The sequence below is a fragment of the Mobula hypostoma genome, chromosome 2, assembly GCF_963921235.1.
Source record: "Mobula hypostoma chromosome 2, sMobHyp1.1, whole genome shotgun sequence".
NCBI classification, from domain to species: domain Eukaryota; kingdom Metazoa; phylum Chordata; class Chondrichthyes; order Myliobatiformes; family Myliobatidae; genus Mobula; species Mobula hypostoma.
This window is the reverse complement of record NC_086098.1, coordinates 172,765,287-172,784,299: the sequence shown is the minus strand read 5'-3', so window position 1 is coordinate 172,784,299 and position 19,013 is coordinate 172,765,287. Positions and strand designations below refer to the sequence as shown.

Below are 19,013 nucleotides of genomic sequence, written 5' to 3'. Positions count from 1 at the left end.
GTAGATTGTAGGTTAAGAGGTCAGTACATCATCATGGGCCAAAGGGCTGGTACTTTGTGGTAGTGTTCTTTGTTCTGTTACATTTTACTTTGCATTGTTATTATTTGATCATAATTAAGGACCTTTATCACCCAGAACATGTCCTCACTTTGGGAAGTCTGATCACCTGGCTGTACTACTACTCCCTGAGTATAGGCAGAGACTGAAGACTGCAGCACCAGCAGTGAGGACCAAGAAGGTACGGACAAGGGAAGCAGGGGAGTGCCTACAGGACTGCTTTGAATCGGTGGACTGGACTGTATTCAGGGATTTGTCTTCGAACCTGGATGTGTATGCTGCAGTTGTTACCGACTTCATTAAAACCTGTGTGAATGAGTGTGTGCCTACAAAGACTTACGGTACATTCCCAAACCAAAAGCCATGGATTAACCAGGAGGTACATCATCTGCTGAAGGCTAGATCTGTGGCATTCAAGTCTGGCAACCCAGGCCCATACCAGAAAACCAGGTATGATTTGTGGACGGCTACTTCAAGGGCAAAGTGACCATTTCGAATGAGGTTGGAGGCAATATCAGATGCACAGCAACTCTGGCAGGGTCTGCAAGACATTACTTCCTACAAAGCGAAACCCAATAGTATGAATGGCAGCAATGATTCACTACCAGATGAACTCAACGCCTTCTATGCATGCTTTCTAAGGGATTACACAACTACAGCTGTGAAGATCCCTGCTGCACCTGATGACCCCGTGATCTCCATCTCAGAGGCCGAGGTCAGACTGTTTTTAAAGAGGGCAAACCCTGGCAAGGTGGAAGGTCCCGCTGGAGTACCTGGTAAAGCTCTGAAAACGCAAACACGAGGAATTCTGCAGATGCTGGAAATTCAAGCAACACACATCAAAGTTGTTGGTGAACGCAGCAGGCCAGGCAGCATCTCTAGGAAGAGGTACAGTCGACGTTTTAGGCCGAGACCCTTCGTCAGGACTAACTGAAGGAAGAGCTAGTAAGGGATCTTACTAATCTTCAAATCTCTTACTAGCTCTTCCTTAAGTTAGTCCTGACGAAGGGTCTCGGCCTGAAACGTCGACTGTACCTCTTCCTAGAGATGCTGCGAAAGCTCTGAAAACCTGTGCCAACCAACTGGCGGGAGTATTCAAGGACATTTTCAACCTCTCACTGCTACAGGCAGAAGTTCCCACTTGCTTCAAAAAGGCAACAATTATACCAGTGCCTAAGAAGAATAAAATAGGCTGCCTTAATGACTATCGCCCGGTAGCACTCACATCTACAGTGATGAAATGCTTTGAGAGGTTGGTTATGACTAGACTGAACTCCTGCCTCAGTAAGGACTTGGATCCATTGCAATTTGCCTATCACCGCATTAAGTCAATGGCAGACGCAATCTCAATGGCTCTCCACACGGATTCAGACCACCTGGACAACACAAACACCTACGTCAGGATGCTGTTCATCGACTATAGCTCAGCATTTAATATCATCATTCCCACAATCCTGATTGAGAAGTTGAAGAACCTGGGGCTCTATACCTTCTTCTGCAATTGGATCCTCCACTGCCTAACCAGAAGACCACAATCTGTGAGGATAGATGATAACATATTCTCCATGCTGACAATCAATACTGGCGAACCTTCAGGGTGTGTGCTTAGCCCACTGCTCTACTCTCTATATACACGTGACTGTGTGGCTGGGCATAGCTCAAATACCATCTATAAATTTACTGACAATACAACCATTGTTCTTAGAATCTCAGGTGGTGATGAGAGGGCGTACAGGAGTGAGATATACCAGCTAGTGGAGTGGTGCTGCAGCAACAATCTGGCACTCAACGTCAGTAAGACGAAAGAGCTGATTGTGGACTTCAGGAAGGGTAAAACGAAGGAACACATACCAATCCTCATAGAGGGATCAGAAGTGGAGAGAGTGAGCAGTTTCAAGTTCCTGGGTGTCAAGATCTCTGAGGTTCTAACCTGGTCCCAACATATTGATGTAGTTATAAAGAAGGCAAGACAGCAGCTATACTTTATTAGGAGTTTGAAGAGATTTGGCATGTCAACGAATACACTCAAAAATTTCTATTGTTGTACCGTGGAGAGCATTCTGACAGGCTGCATCACTGTCTTTTATGGAGGGGCTACTACACAGGACCAAAAGAAGCTGCAGAAGGTTGTAAATCTAGTCAGCTCCATCTTTAGGGAGCAGTGTCTGAGAAAGGCAGCGTCCATTGTTAAGGACCTCCAGCACCCAGGGCATGCCCTTTTCTCACTGTTACCATCAGGTAGGAGGTATAGAAGCCTGAAAGCACTCACTCAGCGATTCAGGAACAGCTTCTTCCCCTTTGCCATCCGTTTCCTAAATGGACTTTGAATCTTTGGACATCACCTCACTTTTTTTTCATATACAGTATTTCTGTTTTTGCACTTTTTAAAATCTATTCAATATACATAATTGATTCACTTGTTTATTGATTATTATTATTATTTTTATTTTATTTATTATTATTTCTCTGCTAGATTATCTGTTGCATTGAACTGCTGCTGCTAAGTAACAAATTTCATGTCACATGCCAGTGATAATAAGAACGTAAGAACGTAAGAAATAGGAGCAGGAGTAGGCCATCCGGCCCATCGAGCCTGCCCCGCCATTCAATAAGATCACGGCTGATCTCTCTGTAAACTCAGCTCCATCTTCCTGCCTTTTCCCCATAACCCTACTATGTAAAAATCTATCTAACTGTATCTTAAATATATTTAGTGAAGAAGCCTCAACTGCTTCCCTGGGCAGAGAATTCCACAGGTTCACCACTCTCTGGGTAAAACAGTTTCTCCTCATCTCCGTCCTAAATCTTCTCCCCTGAATCTTGAGGCAATGTCCCCTAGTTCTCATCTCACCTACCAATGGAAACAACTTTCCTACTTCTATCTTATCTATCCCTGTCAAAATTTTGTATGTTTCTATAAGATCCCCTCTCATTCTTCTGAATTCCAGAGTATAGTCCCAGGCGACTCAATCTCTCCTCAGGTTAACTCCTTCATCTCTGGAATCAACCTGGTGAACCTCCTCTGCACTGCCTTCAAAGCCAGTATATCCTTCCTCAAGTATGGAGACCAGAACTGCACACAGTACTCCAGGTGCGGCCTCACCAGTACCCTGTATAGTTGCAGCATGACCTCCCTGCTCTTGAATTCAATCCCTCCAGCAATAAAGGCCAACATTCCATTTGCCTTCTTAATAACCTGTTGTACCTGCAAGCCAACTTTTTGCAATTCATGCACAAGCACTCCCAAGTCCCTCTGCACAACAGCATGCTGCAATCTTTCACCATTTAAATAATAATCTGCTCTTCCATTATTCCTTCCAAACCTGATTCTGATTCTTCTCATTATTACCATCAGGGAGAAGGTACAGCAGCCTGAGGACCCACACTCAATATTTTAGGAACAGTCTCTTCCCCTCTGCCATCAGATTTCTTAACCGTCAATGAACCTATGAACGCTACCTCACTATTCTTCTATTGCACTACTTATCTATTTTTATTGTAACAGAGTCATTTACTTTGTGTTGAACTGTACAGCTGTCACAAAATCATCAAATTTCATGACATATGTCAGTGAAAATAAACCAGATTTGATTCTGATTACTTTTGCCGTGTTCTTCCTCAACGCACTGTGTAATGATTTGATCCATATGAATTGTCTGTGTGACAAGTTTTTCACCAGTACATGAGACAATAATAATAATGAACTAATTGTTGTGTCTGTGCACAACTACATACAATTAAATAAAAGCACGCACATGGGTGCTGGGTGTATTGAATTGACTTTATTTCTTACATTCTTCACATACATGAGGAGTAAAAATCTTTACATTACGTCTCCATCTAAATGTGCAATGTGTAATCATAGTGATTTATGGTAGATAGAACAGTCAATGTAATATAGAGTACACTCAAATCAGCATGAGTTCATCAGTCTGATGGCCTGGTGGAAGAAGCTGTCCCAGAGCCTGATGTAATGACAGAATTCACACTGTAATGAGAGAGAGAGCAAGACAATGCACTTACGTAGACAACAGTGTATGTGCAGACAACAGATCAATATCTAGTGCTGCGGGGGTGGGGGAGGGGACATTGCTGTAAAAGAAATAGATCCAAACGTTATTCCTCCTTCTTTAGATTAATGCAACATAAAACTGTATAGGTACAAAACATTCAATTTCCCTTTATTAAACCCATATTCCCTTTTAAACATGCTTTCCCAATATCAATCCATAACTAACTTCACTGTTCTAAAGAATCAGTCTACTGGGTGGCGCTCTTTACCTTGCAGGATAACACCTCTGGCCTGTGGAGTGGCATTGGGTTGGTCGGTGTCTTGTCTAGGACAATATTTTCGGCTTCCCATGTCACGTTGCTGTCAGTGACACAATCATCACAGAGAGATCAGTCCGGTGACTGGAATGTGTCAATCTTGTTGGATGCAGTCGACTCGAATGTGTTCTTTGGTTCAGTATCCAGTATCTGCTCCACAGGATGTCTCCATATCTGATCTCCAACATCCACTGAGTACATCAGTGATCCAGGTCTTGTAGCTGTCCTACCAGGTGTTCTCTTGTCTTCTCTTGGCAACTGGCTGAACTGTTTATTCTGCACTTCCCTCCGCAGAAAGGATTTCAGGACATCTATGCAAGATCTCAGATTCCTGTTCATGAACAGCATTGCTGTATTTGATTTGTTGTTGCATGAACAGAGTTGTGATACACAAAAAGGAAGTTGGCCACCTTGTGCTGTAGAGAAATCTCCTCCTTCTCCATCACTTCAATGGACTTCTTGAAGATTTGGATAGACCTTTCAGCTAATCCATTCATTGCTGGGTGGTGAGGAGCTGACTTGAAATATCTGATGCCATTTTCCTTCCTGAACAGTCGGAACTCTTCAGACGTGTATTGTGTCCGTTGTCAATCACAATTTGTTCAGGTAAGCTGTTTCTGGTGAACATAGTCCTCAGAGTGGAGACAGTCTTTGCTGAGGTGGTTGACTTCATTGGTATAACCTCCGGCCACTTTGAGTGAGCATACACAACAATCTGGAATATGAATGGCCCAGCAAAGTCAATATGTACCCTTTGCCACAATGGCCACTCCCATGGGTTTAACACTGCCTGTGGGGGTGCATTTGAACTTTTTGGCATCCCGAACAGCTTTTAGCCAAGTCTTCAGTGTGTCTATCTATTCCCTTCTCAAACACTTTCTCATTAGCATTAAGCAGCTGTGACAGTCTCTGGTTAGTGCTACCGTTTGGGCTCCCGTTGCTTGTTGATGCCACACTGAGGGGTTTGATTGAATGCCAGACTAGTTGGATTTTTCTGAACCATTCACATCAGAAAAGTGCTGGCTCCACTTTTTAATACATAAAGCTCTAGCTGCTGTGTTTGGCCTCCATACATCATATTCACCTTTAGTTTACCTTTGGGAGATACTTTTTCACCTGTGTAGGTCTTTAGCATCTCAGAGGTCTTCTCTAATGGTATCTTAGAAAACAGTCTGTTGTAGTCAGCCTCTGAATTATGGACAAAGCTGACACCGTATCCAGCTCCATTTGCAGTTTTACATCGGATACATATACTGTGATCCAAATTATTTTGTGATCTGCGTCAGTTATACTATGCAGTTCTAGGCATGACAGTTGACCTTTGTCAAACTCTACATTGTCTGAATCTGTTTTCCGTTCAGTAACTTTATGCAATTGCTTAGTTTTGTGTTTGAGACTTTTCATTCAGTTGCACATTCTCTCTATGTGACCTTGTCTGTGACACTTTCTGCAGACCTTTTCTTTGAACTAACAGTCATTTGCATCATGGGAGGATTTGCCACATCAATAACATCTTTGACTTTTTGCATAATTCAGGGACATTTTGTGCATTTCACATTCTGACCTTCTTTTCTGTAGATCTGCTACATCCTTTGCTGCAGTTTCTAACAATATTGCAATGGTCAATGTCCATTCTAAGGTTAGGTCTCTTTTGGATAGTAGCCTCCTTTGAATGCTTTGACTATGCATGCCACATATAGACCTGTCCCTTAATGCATCAGAAAGTCCATCTCTAAAGTCACAGTACTGGGAAAGTTTGCGCAGTTCTGCAAAGTATTCAGAAATGCTTTCATCTTTTGACTGGTTCCTTTTATAAAATCTAAATCTCTCAGCTATTACCAGCACTCAAGTAATTTTGTAAAATTGTAACAATTTCATTGAACGTCTTGCTCGCTGGCTTTGCTAGGTTGCATAAGAGACTGTACGTTCTTGGGTCCATTAAGCTAAGAAGTGTAGAGACCTTCTTTTGTTCCTCCACGTTGTTTGCATTACAATACAGCTCAACCCTCTCAATATATGACTCCCAGCCTTCATTAGCACCATATTATTTGTCAACTTTCTCAACTGAAACTAATGCCATGTTATTTTCACTTCAAATCCAGCATGTCTTTCACTCTATACACTCTATTCACATGTTTGTTTGTGTCTGCGACGGCCTCCTCGTGTTGCTTAACTCTTGTTGTTTTGTTCCGTAACTTTTGGTGCAGTTCCTGATATTTTCTGACATTTAGGTTCATACTCATTACCCATTTGTTGTGTCTGTGCACAAATACATATCAATTAAATAAAAGCATGCACGTGGGAGATGGCTTTAACTGGTGTACTCACATTGCAGTGAGAGAGAGAAAACAATGTGCATGCATAGACAAAACTGCATGCACAGACAACAGATCAGTATGTAGTGCTAAGTGGGTTGTGGGGGGGGAATGATTGCTCTAAATGAAATAGATCCATACATTGCAGCAGTAATTATTTATTTGCTAAGTGTAGTAGTGTAGGATGTATGGGGTGTCCAGGGACGGGTAGCACCTCTGGTGAAGGGGCTCGTGTCCCTTCTGGGGCAGCTCGCCAAGCTTTGGTCCCCACCAGACACTCAGCTCTCACCTGTGGCTCCAAGTAGCTGTCTGTATGTGACAGCGGCCACACCCCGATACAGCTGTTCACCTTAAAACTGTCAAACTTTGGTTCATGCAGCACCAAGCAGGCCCTGTATGCTAACTGTTTTCCTTTGATGCTTTCAGGAAACGTGTGCGACTTTCAGTGGCCCACCTTCGAAGGCAAGCGCTCGCCGTCCCCTTTACTGACCAGTCCGGGGCTGCACCATGGCGCTCGGTGTGCACCTCCTGTCTTGTATATTCGGCACGGGTGCGTGGATCGCCATCAACGGGCTCTGGGTGGAGCTGCCGCTCATCGTGAATGTACTTCCCGAGGGCTGGGACCTCCCCTCGTACATCACTGTCATCATCCAGCTGGCCAATGTGGGGCCTCTGTCAGTCACTCTCATGCACAAGTTTGCACCAGGGAAGATGAAGGAGATTATCACCATCTATGTCATCATCAGCATTGGGATAATGGCTAGCTTGTTGCTGGTGTTCTTTTGGAAAGAAACCACACTCCTGGCAGGCAGGTTGCACAGCACAGCGTTTCTGATCCTGACATTTTTCTTATCATTGGTGGACTGCACCTCTTCTGTGACATTCCTCCCATTCATGATGAGGCTCCAGACCAAGTACACCACCAGCTACTTCATCGGAGAAGGGCTGAGCGGCTTCCTCCCGGGTCTAGTGGCCATCGGCCAAGGTGCAGGGATGATCATGTGTGTGAATGTCTCGACACCAGCCAATGTGACCATGGCGAACCTCACTGATGGGGCAAGTCTCCACCAGATTGAAGCCCGCTACTTGCCTGCCAAGTTCTCCATTGAAGCCTTCCTGGTTTTCCTCACGGTCATGATGGTCTTCTGCTTGGTGGCTTTTGCTCTCCTCACTCGAGTCGCCTGCTTACCAAACAAGAATCCCAGCGAAGAAGGAGTCTCCAATCAAGTAGTTTGTGTCTCCATCACTGAATCAGAACTGAGCAAATACATCTCCAAGAGACCAGCAGACGTCCAAAACCCTGGTATGAACAACCTGCAGAAGCAGACGGCCAATTCTGTGCTTGCAGCTGATGCACAGAATCTGACAATCAGAGTGCTGGCGGGGTATTCCAAGCATCAGTTCCTCTTCCTTTACCTTCTGATGGTCTGGGTGAATTCACTGACTAATGGCTTCCTACCACCAGTGCAGAGTTATTCATGTTTGCCTTATGGAAACACTGCCTACCATCTTTCTGCTGTCTTGAGTTCCTTTGCTAACCCTGGCGCTTGTATAATTGCTTTATTCCTGCCCAACAGGTAAGTCACAATGGCGATCCATGGGTTTTACTGAAATGATAGAATCAGAATTGGCTTTATTATTACTGACCTATGTCACGAAAGATGTTGTTTTCTGGTGGCACTACAGTGCAATACTTTTAAAAACACTGTAAATAAATACAGTGCAAAAGTTGAAGAGTGAAGTAGTGATTTTGGGTTCAATATCACTCAGAAATCTGATGGCAGAGGGGAAATATCTGTTCCTAGCACCGTCTTTAGGCTCCTGTTCCTCCTGGTTGATGGTAGTAACGAGAAGAGGGCATGGCCCAGATCATGAAGGTCTTTAATGATGGATGCCACCTTCTTGAGGCACTGCATTTTGAAGTTGTCCTTGCTGGTGGGGAAGATAGTGCCTGTGATGGAGCTGGCCGAGCCTACATCCTCTGCAGCTTTCTTTTCTAGAGGTGAAGTGCGGTATAGGTACTTCCAGTACCTTCGAGTCACCCTGCACTGCAACCCCCAACCTAACCCGAGCCTAATCACAGGACAATTTACAACGACCAATTAACCTACCAATTGGGAGGTCTTTGGAGTGTGGGAGGAAACCCAATCAGTCAGGGGGAGAACATACAACCTCCTTACAGGCAGCAGCGGGAACTGAACCTGGGTCAGGATGCCCAAGCATGCCTGGACAAGATAGGAAACTTTCCAGCTTACATTGTAGGCAACATTTTAATTGACTTGAATTATGAATTGAACAATGTTCTGGAGGAACATTGTATCATTTTTTAATGCACGCATTTCTAAATGACAATAAACGAGGACTGAGTGTCCTCATAATCTAAAAAAAACATAAGTTTATTAAAAAAAATGGTGCATGATAGGGAAATTTCATGGTGATTTTCATGACCAGTAGCCTAAAATTCATAAGATACACCTAAAGGTACTCAGGAAGTAAAATCTTTGTTGTCCAGTGTGCTATTTTAGGTGTACTGTCTATGAGTTTCTAAACATTACAGATTAATTTTAATTACTTGAAGTGCCTCTATAGTGGCTGAGATTTAGCCTTCATTTCAAGAGCACGAGAATATAAAAGCAAGGGTATAATACTAAAGCTCTATAAGGCACTGGTCAGACCACACTTCGAGTATTGTAAGAAGATTTGGGTCTCTTCTCTGAGAAGAGATGTGCTGGTATTGAAAAGAGTCCCGAAGAGGTTCATGAGTATGATCCCAGGAATGAAAGGGTTAATGTATGAGGACTGTTTGATGGCTCTGGGCTTGTACTCACTGGTGTTTAAAAGAACGAGGAGGTGATTCTTTGAAACCCAGTGAATATTGAAAAGCCTAGATAGAGTGGAAGTGGAGAGGATGTTTTCTATATCAGAGGAGCCTACGATCAGAGTAGATTGAGAATATAAGGATGTCCCTTTAGAACAGAGATGTGAAGGAATTTCTTTAGCCAGAGGGAAATGAATCTGTGGAATTCATCACCACAGGCGGCTGTGGAGACCAAGTTATTGGGTATAGTTAAAGTGAAGGTTGCTAAGTTCTTGATTAGTAAGGACATGAAAAGTTATGGGGAGAAGACAGGGAATTGGGGACGAGAGGGATAATAAATCAGCCATGATTGAATGGTGGAGTAGACTCGATGTGCTGAATGGGCTAATTCTGCTCCTGTGTCTTAATGCATCTACTGAGCCTGTAATTTTCAAACAATAATCTGCCAGGAAAGGCAGAAATGGAACGCAGTGGAATTTGCCTGCAAGCAAATATGCATTTTAATCAGAATAAAATGTTCTGTTTTGCAGAAAGCTTAATAATAGACCTGTTATTGAAAAAGAGATCTGCTGACCTGCTATTTCTTCACTCTTAGAAAGATGTGTTATGATCAGTAAATACCTGCCTGCAAGTATGATTGACAATTTTATTATTAAGGACAAGAGCAAGGGTAAGGACAGTCCCTACAAAGGATTGTGAGGATCGTCAGAGACTCTCTTCCACCCTTCGGGGCAGCACAGTAGCATGGTGGTTAGCTCAACGCTTTACAGTACCAGAGACTTGGATTCAATTCCTACTGCTCCCTGTGACTGTGTGAGTTTCCTCTGGGTGCTCCAGTTTCCTTCCACAGTCCATAGACATCCCGGTTTGTACTGGTTTGTAGGTTAATTGGTCATTGTAAATTGTCCTGTGATTAGGCCAGGGTTAAATCAGGGGTCAGTGGGCAGTGCAGCTCGAAGGGCTGGAAAGGTCTAATTCATGCTGTATCTCAATAAATAAATAAATATTTGTCAGGAACACTGCATCCTCAGGGCCTTCAGCATTTTCACAGATCACTCCCATCCTTCCCAATCCTCTACCATCGGGCAGGAGTTACCATAGCATTAGGACAAGGACGGTTAGGATTGGATACAGCTTCTTCCCCCAGGCCGTGAGCCTACTGAACTCCCCGCCACCACCCAGATCTCATCACGTCTGAAGTGTCAGTGGAGTTTTACTATTTACTCTTTGACTTGAGACATAAATGCACCATATGCTAAATGTCAATCTCCTGGAATATATTTCATTATTTGTTAATTTATTTGTGGCAATGTTTCTTTACCACGTTGTGTGTGAGTTACGTGCTGCGTTGTGCAATTTGGCCCGGAGGAACATTGTTTTGTCTGACAGTATACATGAATGTGGTTGATGACAACAAACTTGAACTCATACTTGAAGGGCGAACCCTAAGCAGCTGCGTGTGAGATTCAACAGCAGGGTTACTGCTGTGTCCCCGACCATCAATGTCCTAAAAGCAAACGTCACTTGCATTTTTCATTTGTACTTTCCAGTGTTTTGATCCACACTGGTCTGACTGTGAGGACAGATATTATTAACAATATTTTAATCAGGGGATGGCAGTGGCCTTGCTCACATCTCATAATTGAATAAACTCTTTAATAAAAAGAGGATGACTGCTGTTATTAGAATGGCTTACATTTATATTGAGAAATACTTATTTAAAGATACAGCATGGTAAGAGGCCCTTCCTGCCCAACAAGCCCACATCGCCCAATTACACCCATATGGTCAATTAACTTACCAACCAGTCCACCTTTGGAATGTAGAGGAAACCAGCGTGAATTAGGCCTTTCCAGCCCTTCGAGCTGCACTGCCCACCTACCCCTGATTTAACCCTGGCCTAATCACAGGACAATTTACAATGACCAATTAACCTACAAAACCAGTACAAACCAGGACGTCTATGGACTGTGGAGGAAACCAGAGCACCCGGAGGAAACCCATGTGGTCATGGGGAGAACGCACAGACTCCCTGCAGACAGCAGTGTTTCATGCTTTACTGCGTCTGCGTGCTTTTAGAGTGAGTTGCTGCCACATGATTGGCTGATTAGATATTTGCATTAATGAGCAGGTGTACAGTGTACCCGATGAAATGACCACTGAGTGTGTAATTCTGGGCAGAAAGACACAAGAAGGAATGAGAGGACAAACATATTTACTCAGAGGTAAACAGTGAGCACTGTAGAGCCACCAGTCATCTAGGTCCTATCCCAATCTCTGCTGGCATCTGCTCACGTTCTCCCTGTGACTGAGTGAGATTCCTCTCGATGCTGCAGTTCCCCCATGGAGCTCCATGGAGGTAATCAGACAACAGTAGGTGAATGAAGTATAGGGAGATTGATGAGAAGGTGGGAAGAATCAAGGGGTTCCTGCAAATGGGAGCCCAATGCTTGATTTGAGGTCCGGAGGTCAAGGCAAGCTGTAGGTCTGTCAGTCTGTGAGTCCACTGGAGAAGTTTGAAGCCTGGAGTCTGTGAGGCCTTATGTCAAATGGAGGTTGGAGGCCTGGAGGCACCCTGTCCTGGGTTTGCAGGGCTCTGTGTGAGTGGGTGGGTGGGAGGATGGGAGGGAGGAAATGGGCTTGTTTTGCTGAACATGGTGGACATGCTATGCTGGTGCGGAATGCATACCGACGCTTGTGGGGTGCCCCCAGCCAATGCTGTCTCTAATTTGTAATGACCAGTGTGCACAAAACCTTCTGCTGTGCAATTTTTTGCCCAGTGACAACTACATGTGCACACTGAATAATTCCTTCAATAAAACCAGTATAAATAAGCCAGTTCTAAAATCTGCAGGCAAATCATCACAAACTCCATGTTGTCAACACCGTCCGCATCAGATACCAGAAAAGGAAATGTGATTGTGTACGATGGTGAAATATACTTGACATGCCAACGAGGTAGAGGGTGATAACCTTTTGTGCGCAGTTTAAATTCCTTTCTGTGCTAGTAGCAAAATATGTGTGTGCGTGCATACATGCACTCACCTTAGAGGGAATGTTGCCCCCAGTACACCCATAGGTTGTGTTGACTGTTAATACAAACGATGCATTTTGCTGTATTTTTCAATATGCATATGATAAATAAATGAATCTGAATATGAAAGTAATGGCCACCACACACTCGATGGGCAAAGGGCCTTCTTCTGGGCTGTGTGACCCTAACCTGGCTCTAGTCTAGCTGTAGAAGTGACTGCCTACAGAAACAAACTCTGTCATTGCATATGGCAGGGACTGGAATAGGACTCGGGGGAATAACTCGCAGGGTGATGGGGAATTAGTGAAGGATTGGAGGTAAAGGGATTGCATTGCTAGGATTGGCAATGGGCCAAATGGCCTCCGGTCAGTCAGTAAGCCCATCACCCCTACTGGGGTGTAGTCCTCTGTCCTGAGTCAGTTTTTCAAGTTGTTGAAGATCCTTCCTACCTCAGGATTAAGTTGTTTGGAGCTCTTGTTTGTGTTTGTAGCTCTGGGTTTTTATGGGATGGGGTTGTTAGCCTCATGCCAAAACCTCATCCTTTCACAGTCAGGCAAGGAACCATGCATGGCAGAGTTACCTCCTCCTGTGCTCTAATGATTCTGCAATGGATTGAATATGCTATAGAGTTTTAGTCATAGAGCATTACATAGAACATAGAAAGCACAGCACAATACAGGCCCTTCGGCCCACAATGTTGTGCTGACCCTTAAACCCTGCTTCCCATATAACCCCCCACCTTAAATTCCTCCATATACCTGTCTAGTAGTACATCATAGAAACAGGCTCTTCGGCCCATCTAGTATATGCTGATCTATTATTCTGCCTACTCCCATTGACCTGCACCGGGACCAGAGCGCCCCACCCCTCCCATCCAAGTACCTATCCAAATTTCTCTTAAATGTTGAAATCTACCCTGCATTCACCACTTGCATTGGCCATTCATTCCACCCTCTCACCACCTTCTGAGTGAAGAAGTTTCCCCTCATGTTCCCCTTAAATAACCTTAACCTATAACCTCTAGTTATAGTTTCAATGGGAAAAGCCTGATGCAATTTACCTTGTTTTTCGTTCGTTATGTGCCCTATTGTATGACCTGGGCGATCATGGTCTAACCATGACCATTCACGAACAAGAGAAAAACTGTAGATGCTAGAAATCCGAGCAACACACATAAAACGCTGGAGGAACTCACCAGGCCAGGCAGCATCTATGGAAAAACATTTCAGGCTAAGACACTTCAGCAGGTCTTGCTGAGTTCCTCCAGCATTTTGTGTGAGTTGCTAACCATGACAATGATTGTTCTTGGCAAATTTTTCTACAGAAGTGTTTTGCCATTGCCTTCTTCTGGACAGTGTCTTTAACAAGACAGGTGACCCAAGTCATTATCAATACTCTTGAGGGATTGGCTGTCTAGTGCTGATGGTCACATAACCAGGACTTGTGATATGCACCAGCTGCTCATACGACCATCCACCACCTGCTTCCGTGGTTTCACATGACCCTGATCGGGGGCTCAGCTGGTGCCACCCCTTGCCCAAGGCTGGCCTACAGGTTAGCGGAGGGAAGGAGCGCCTTACACCTCCTTTGTTAGAGACATATCTCCTCCCCACCACCCAAATCTATACCCCTCATTATTTTATATACCTCTATCAAATCTCCCTTACACTTCAGAAGAGCTGCAACAGTTAAAGTCTATATTAATGCAGAGCAGTCTCAAATTGGGAAGCAATCACCATTTATAATATTTTCTCCTTTCCCTGTGGAAAGCACTAATTAGCATTTTGTTGGCTGCACTCTGCTCTTTGCCTTCGTGCTGCTGATTTTCTCTTCCGTCAGCACTTCCTTGTTACTCTGCAGGTCACGGTCACTTCGCCGCGTTCTGTGTTTTCATCATTCAGCAAGGGCCGATTTAGAACATACAACATAGTTCAGGTATGGGCTATTCAGTCTACTATGTTGTGCTAAACAAATTAAACTCGTTACTAAAATCCTAACCCCTTCGGCAGCTACACAAGGCCAATAAGGGCACCACTGTGTGTAGCGGTTGGCACAATACTATTATAGTAAGGGGCTCTCTGGAGTTCAATTCCTGTGTCCTCTGTTATTCCTGCGAATGCGTGGGTTTCCTCCGGGTGCTCTGGTTTCCTCCCACCGCCCAAAGACCGACTGGTTTGTAGGTTAATAGGTCATTGTAAATTGAGAGAACGTTGACTCACACCTTGAGAGGCCTGTGTCGGGCATTTTCATGCCTTACATGAAAATTGGGAGTCTGTGTGGGGCACCACTCCTCGCACAGACACTAGAGCAATGTGTGGTTAAGTGCCTTGCTCAAGGACACAGACACGCTGGCACACCTGAGGCTCGAACTAGCGACCTTCAGATCACTAGACGAACGCCTTAATCACTTGGCCACGTGCCCAGCACAAATTAGGTGTGATTACATTAGTATTAAATAAGTGGGTTGCTGCGTGGTGCGGTTCTGTGGCTGGAAGGGGCTGCCCCACACTGTATCTCTAAATAAAAAAAGAAATAAACAGCACGGGAACAGCCCTTTCAGCCCACTGTTTTGTGCTGGATAAATTAAACTAGTCAGTAAAAGCCCAATTCCTACTCCCTAGACAAGGTCCGTATGGGCGCCATGGCAGTGTAGCAGTTAGCGTGACATTATCACAGCTCGAGGCGATTTGGATTTCAGAGCTCAATACCGGTGCTGTCTGTTGGGGGTTTGTACGGTCTCTCCTCTGGGTGCTCCAGTTACATCCCACAGTCAAAAAAACATACCGGTCAGTAGGTTAATTGGTCATTGTAAATTGCCCTGTGATTAGGCTAGGTTTAATAGGTAGGTTACTGGACAGTAGCTTTTCTGCATTGTATCTCTAGTTCCCTCCATTCTCTGCATATTCCTGTGCCAGTCTAATAACCTCTTAAACACCTCTATCATATTACTTCCATTACCACCCCTGGTAGGGTCCAAACTCTAAAGCTGTTAAAGCAACTTATTTGCCTCACACATCATTTTTGAACTTTCTCACCTTAAATGCCTTCCATTTTGTAATAGTCAGTCTGACCCTGGGAGAAAAATACTGGCGGCACTGGTAACACAAAACAGGTTGGTGCGGTAGCGTGGCGCTTTACAGTGCCAGCCATCCAGGTTCAGTTCCTGTCTCTGCCCGTCAGGAGTTTGCACGTTCTCCCACAAGGGTTTCCTCCAGATGCTCTGGTGTCCTCCCAGAGCCCAAAGATGATGGCAGCGCGGGCTCGTTGTGCCAGAAGGGCCTGTTACCACGTTCTCTCTCTAAATAAGCAAGTGAAAAGTGCAGCACCAGAACAGGCCCTGATGCTCACAATGTCTGTGCCAAATATGAGTCTGTACTAAATAACACAATCTATATCCCCCCCATTCCCTGCATATTCATGTGTCTATCTAACACAGGGGTTCATGCTATTGGTAAAAAAAGGCTGGGAACCCCTGATCTAACAGTTTTTTAAACACATCTGCTTCCATCACCAACTTGACGGCCCACTTCAGGCACCTATCACTCTGTGTGTACAACCGTCAGACTCCTGTACCAAAGTGGATAACTTTGCTCACCTCAACCCTGAACTGATTCCACAACTTCACTTTCAAGGACATTACAACGCAGTATAATGTATTTATTTTTCATTATTTGCACAATTTCTCTTCTTTAGCACATTGGTTGTTTGTCTGTTTTTGTTACTTATAGATTTTCAGAAATTCTATTGTATTTCTTTATTTTCCAGTAAATCCTTGCAAGAAAACAAGACTCAATGTAGTATATGGTGACATACTTCGTACTTTGATAGTACATTTGAACTTTGAACTTTCACTTAATGCCTGCCTACCTGACCCTATCCTGATTAACCCTGACTACATGCGTCAGAGTCAGGTCTGGCTGGCTGTGTATTCTGATGAAACATTTGGTATTTGGATTGGAATTGAATGGATCTTTATCAGGTTGGGATGACTTTCTCAGGATTGCTTCATATGTTCTCTATTCTCGGTCAATGTTTGGTGTTTAATACTCCAGTTGTTGTTTACAATTAATACATTTAGAATCAGAATCAGATATAATCTTGCTGGCATACATCGTGACATTTGTTGTTATCAAGCAGTAGTACATTGCAATACATAATAATAAAAAAACTGTAAATTACAGTAAATATATATATGTTAAATTAAGTAAGTCGTGCAAAAATAGAAATTAAAAAATAGTGAGGTAGTGTTCGTAGGTTCAATGTCCATTCAGAAATCTGATGGTAGAGGGGAAGAAGCTGTTCCTGAATCATTGAGTGTGTGCCTTCAGGCTCCTGTACCTCCTCGCTGATGGTAGCAGTGAGAACAAGGCATGTCCTGGGTGGTGGGAGTCCTAAATGATGGATGCTGCCCTTTTAAGGCATCGCTGATTGAAGGTGTCCTGGGTGCTGGGGAGACCAGTGCCCATGATGGAGCTGACTGAGTTCACAACTTTCTGCAGCTTATTTTGATTCTGTGCAGTAACTTCACACCCCTTCCCCCCATGACCCCCCCCGATAGTGATTCAGCCAGTGAGAATGCTCTCCACAGTACATCTGTAGAAATTTGCAAGTGTCTTTGGTGACAAACCAAGTCTCCCCAAACTCCTAATGAAATATAGCCATGGTTGTGCCTTCTTTGTAACTGCCTCAATATGTTGGGCCCAGGACAGATCCTCAAAGATGTTGACACCTGAAACTGCTCCCCCTTTCCACATCTGATTCCTCTATGAAGACTGGTGTGTGTTCCCTCATCTTGGCTTTTCTGAAGTCCACAATCAATAACGCTGAGTGCAAGATTGTTGCTGCAGTACCACTCCAGCAGCTGATCTACCTTGCTCCTATATGCCTTCTCTGCACCATCTGAAGATCTTTCTGCTAACAATAGTATATTTATAGTACTATTTATACTTGGGTCATGTACTGTATGTAAGATATTATAAACCTTCAGGTGCTGGTCGGGTTTTAAGTTACCTGTTAACTCCATGTTAAAACCATGGTTCACTCCACCTTCATACAAACAGCTGAATAAGGAACGTACTTTCCATTCTTGCTGGTTGCTATCAGTGTAGAGACTCACCTTTTCTGTGAAGGTGCAGGGTTCACAGATACAATATGAGAACAAGGGGACAAGCTCTCCTCTACAATCACTGTGAGCACCGGTGCCCCACAAGGCTGTGTACTCAGGCCCCTGCTGTACTCACTGTACACCCATGATTGTGTAGCCAAGTTTCCATCAAACTCAATATATAAGTTTGCTGATGACACAACAATTGTAGGCCGTATCTCGGGTAATGATGAGTTTGAGTACAGAGAGGAAATTAAGAACCTGGTGGCATGGTGCGAAGACAATAACCTATCCCTCAACGTCAGCAAGACGAAGGAATTGGTTGTTGACTTCGGAAGGAGTAGCGGACCGCATGACCCAATTTACATCGGTGCTGCGCAAGTGGAACAGGTCAAAAAGTTTAAGTTCCTCGGGGTCAATATCACAAGTGACCTGACTTGGTCCAACCAAGCAGAGTTCACTGCCAAGAAGGCCCACCAGCGCCTTTACTTCCTGAGAAAACTAAAGAAATTTGGCCTGTCCCCTAAAACCCTCACTAATTTTTATAGATGCACCGTAGAAAGCATTCTTCTAGGGTGTATCACAACCTGGTATGGAAGTTGTCCTGTCCAAGACCGGAAGAAGCTGCAGAAGATCGTGAACACGGTGCAGCACATCACACAAACCAATCTTCCGTCCTTGGACTCACTTTACACCACACGCTGTCGGAGAAGTGCTGCCAGGATAATCAAGGACACGACCCACCCAGCCAACAGACTTTTCGTCCCTCTTCCCTCCGGGAGAAGTCTCAGGAGCTTGAAGACTCGTATGGCCAGATTTGGGAACAGCTTCTTTCCAACTATGATAAGACTGCTGAACGGATCCTGACCCGGATCTGGGCCATACCCTCCAAATATCCCGACCTGCCTCTCGGTTTTTTTTTTGCACTACCTTTCTTCCTATTTTTCTATTTTCTATTTATGATTTATAATTTAATTTTTTAATATTTACTTTAATATTTTTAGTATTTAATATTTGTAATCCAGGGAGTGTGAAGCGCAGATTCAAATATCGCTGTGATGATTGTACCTTCTAGTACTAATTGTTTGGCGACAATAAAGTATCAAGTATAAAGAACACATTACGACTGGAAGGATGATGTAAGCACAGGATGATTGCCAGTACTGGAACTATTCACAGGATGGAGCTGGCACTGGGTTTGTAGAAGTGAATTGCCCAAGGTTAAAGGAGGAACATTAAAGATAAAGATTAGCTTGATTTGTCACGCGAACAACAAAATGTTAAAACATACAGCAAAATGCATTGTCTTGCGTCAAATCAAAGTGGATTGCGTGGGGCAGTCTGTAAGCGTTGCCA

The 19,013-nt window shown here is 44.0% G+C and overlaps 1 protein-coding gene across 3 annotated transcripts in view; it reads left to right on the top strand.

Annotated features, from left to right (window-relative positions):
* slc52a3 (solute carrier family 52 member 3) overlaps nt 1–19,013 on the top strand; it is a 43,265-nt gene that overhangs the window by 4,750 nt on the left and 19,502 nt on the right. For 2 of the 3 annotated variants that reach the window (XM_063041084.1, XM_063041082.1), the window contains exon 2: nt 7,128–8,278. In XM_063041084.1, coding sequence (XP_062897154.1) covers nt 7,209–8,278 — 1,070 coding nt within the window. In that variant the 5' untranslated portion in view covers nt 7,128–7,208. Of the gene's footprint in view, nt 1–4,680; nt 4,993–7,127; nt 8,279–19,013 lie in introns of all 3 variants that reach the window. The other variant, XM_063041083.1, reaches the window with a different exon arrangement.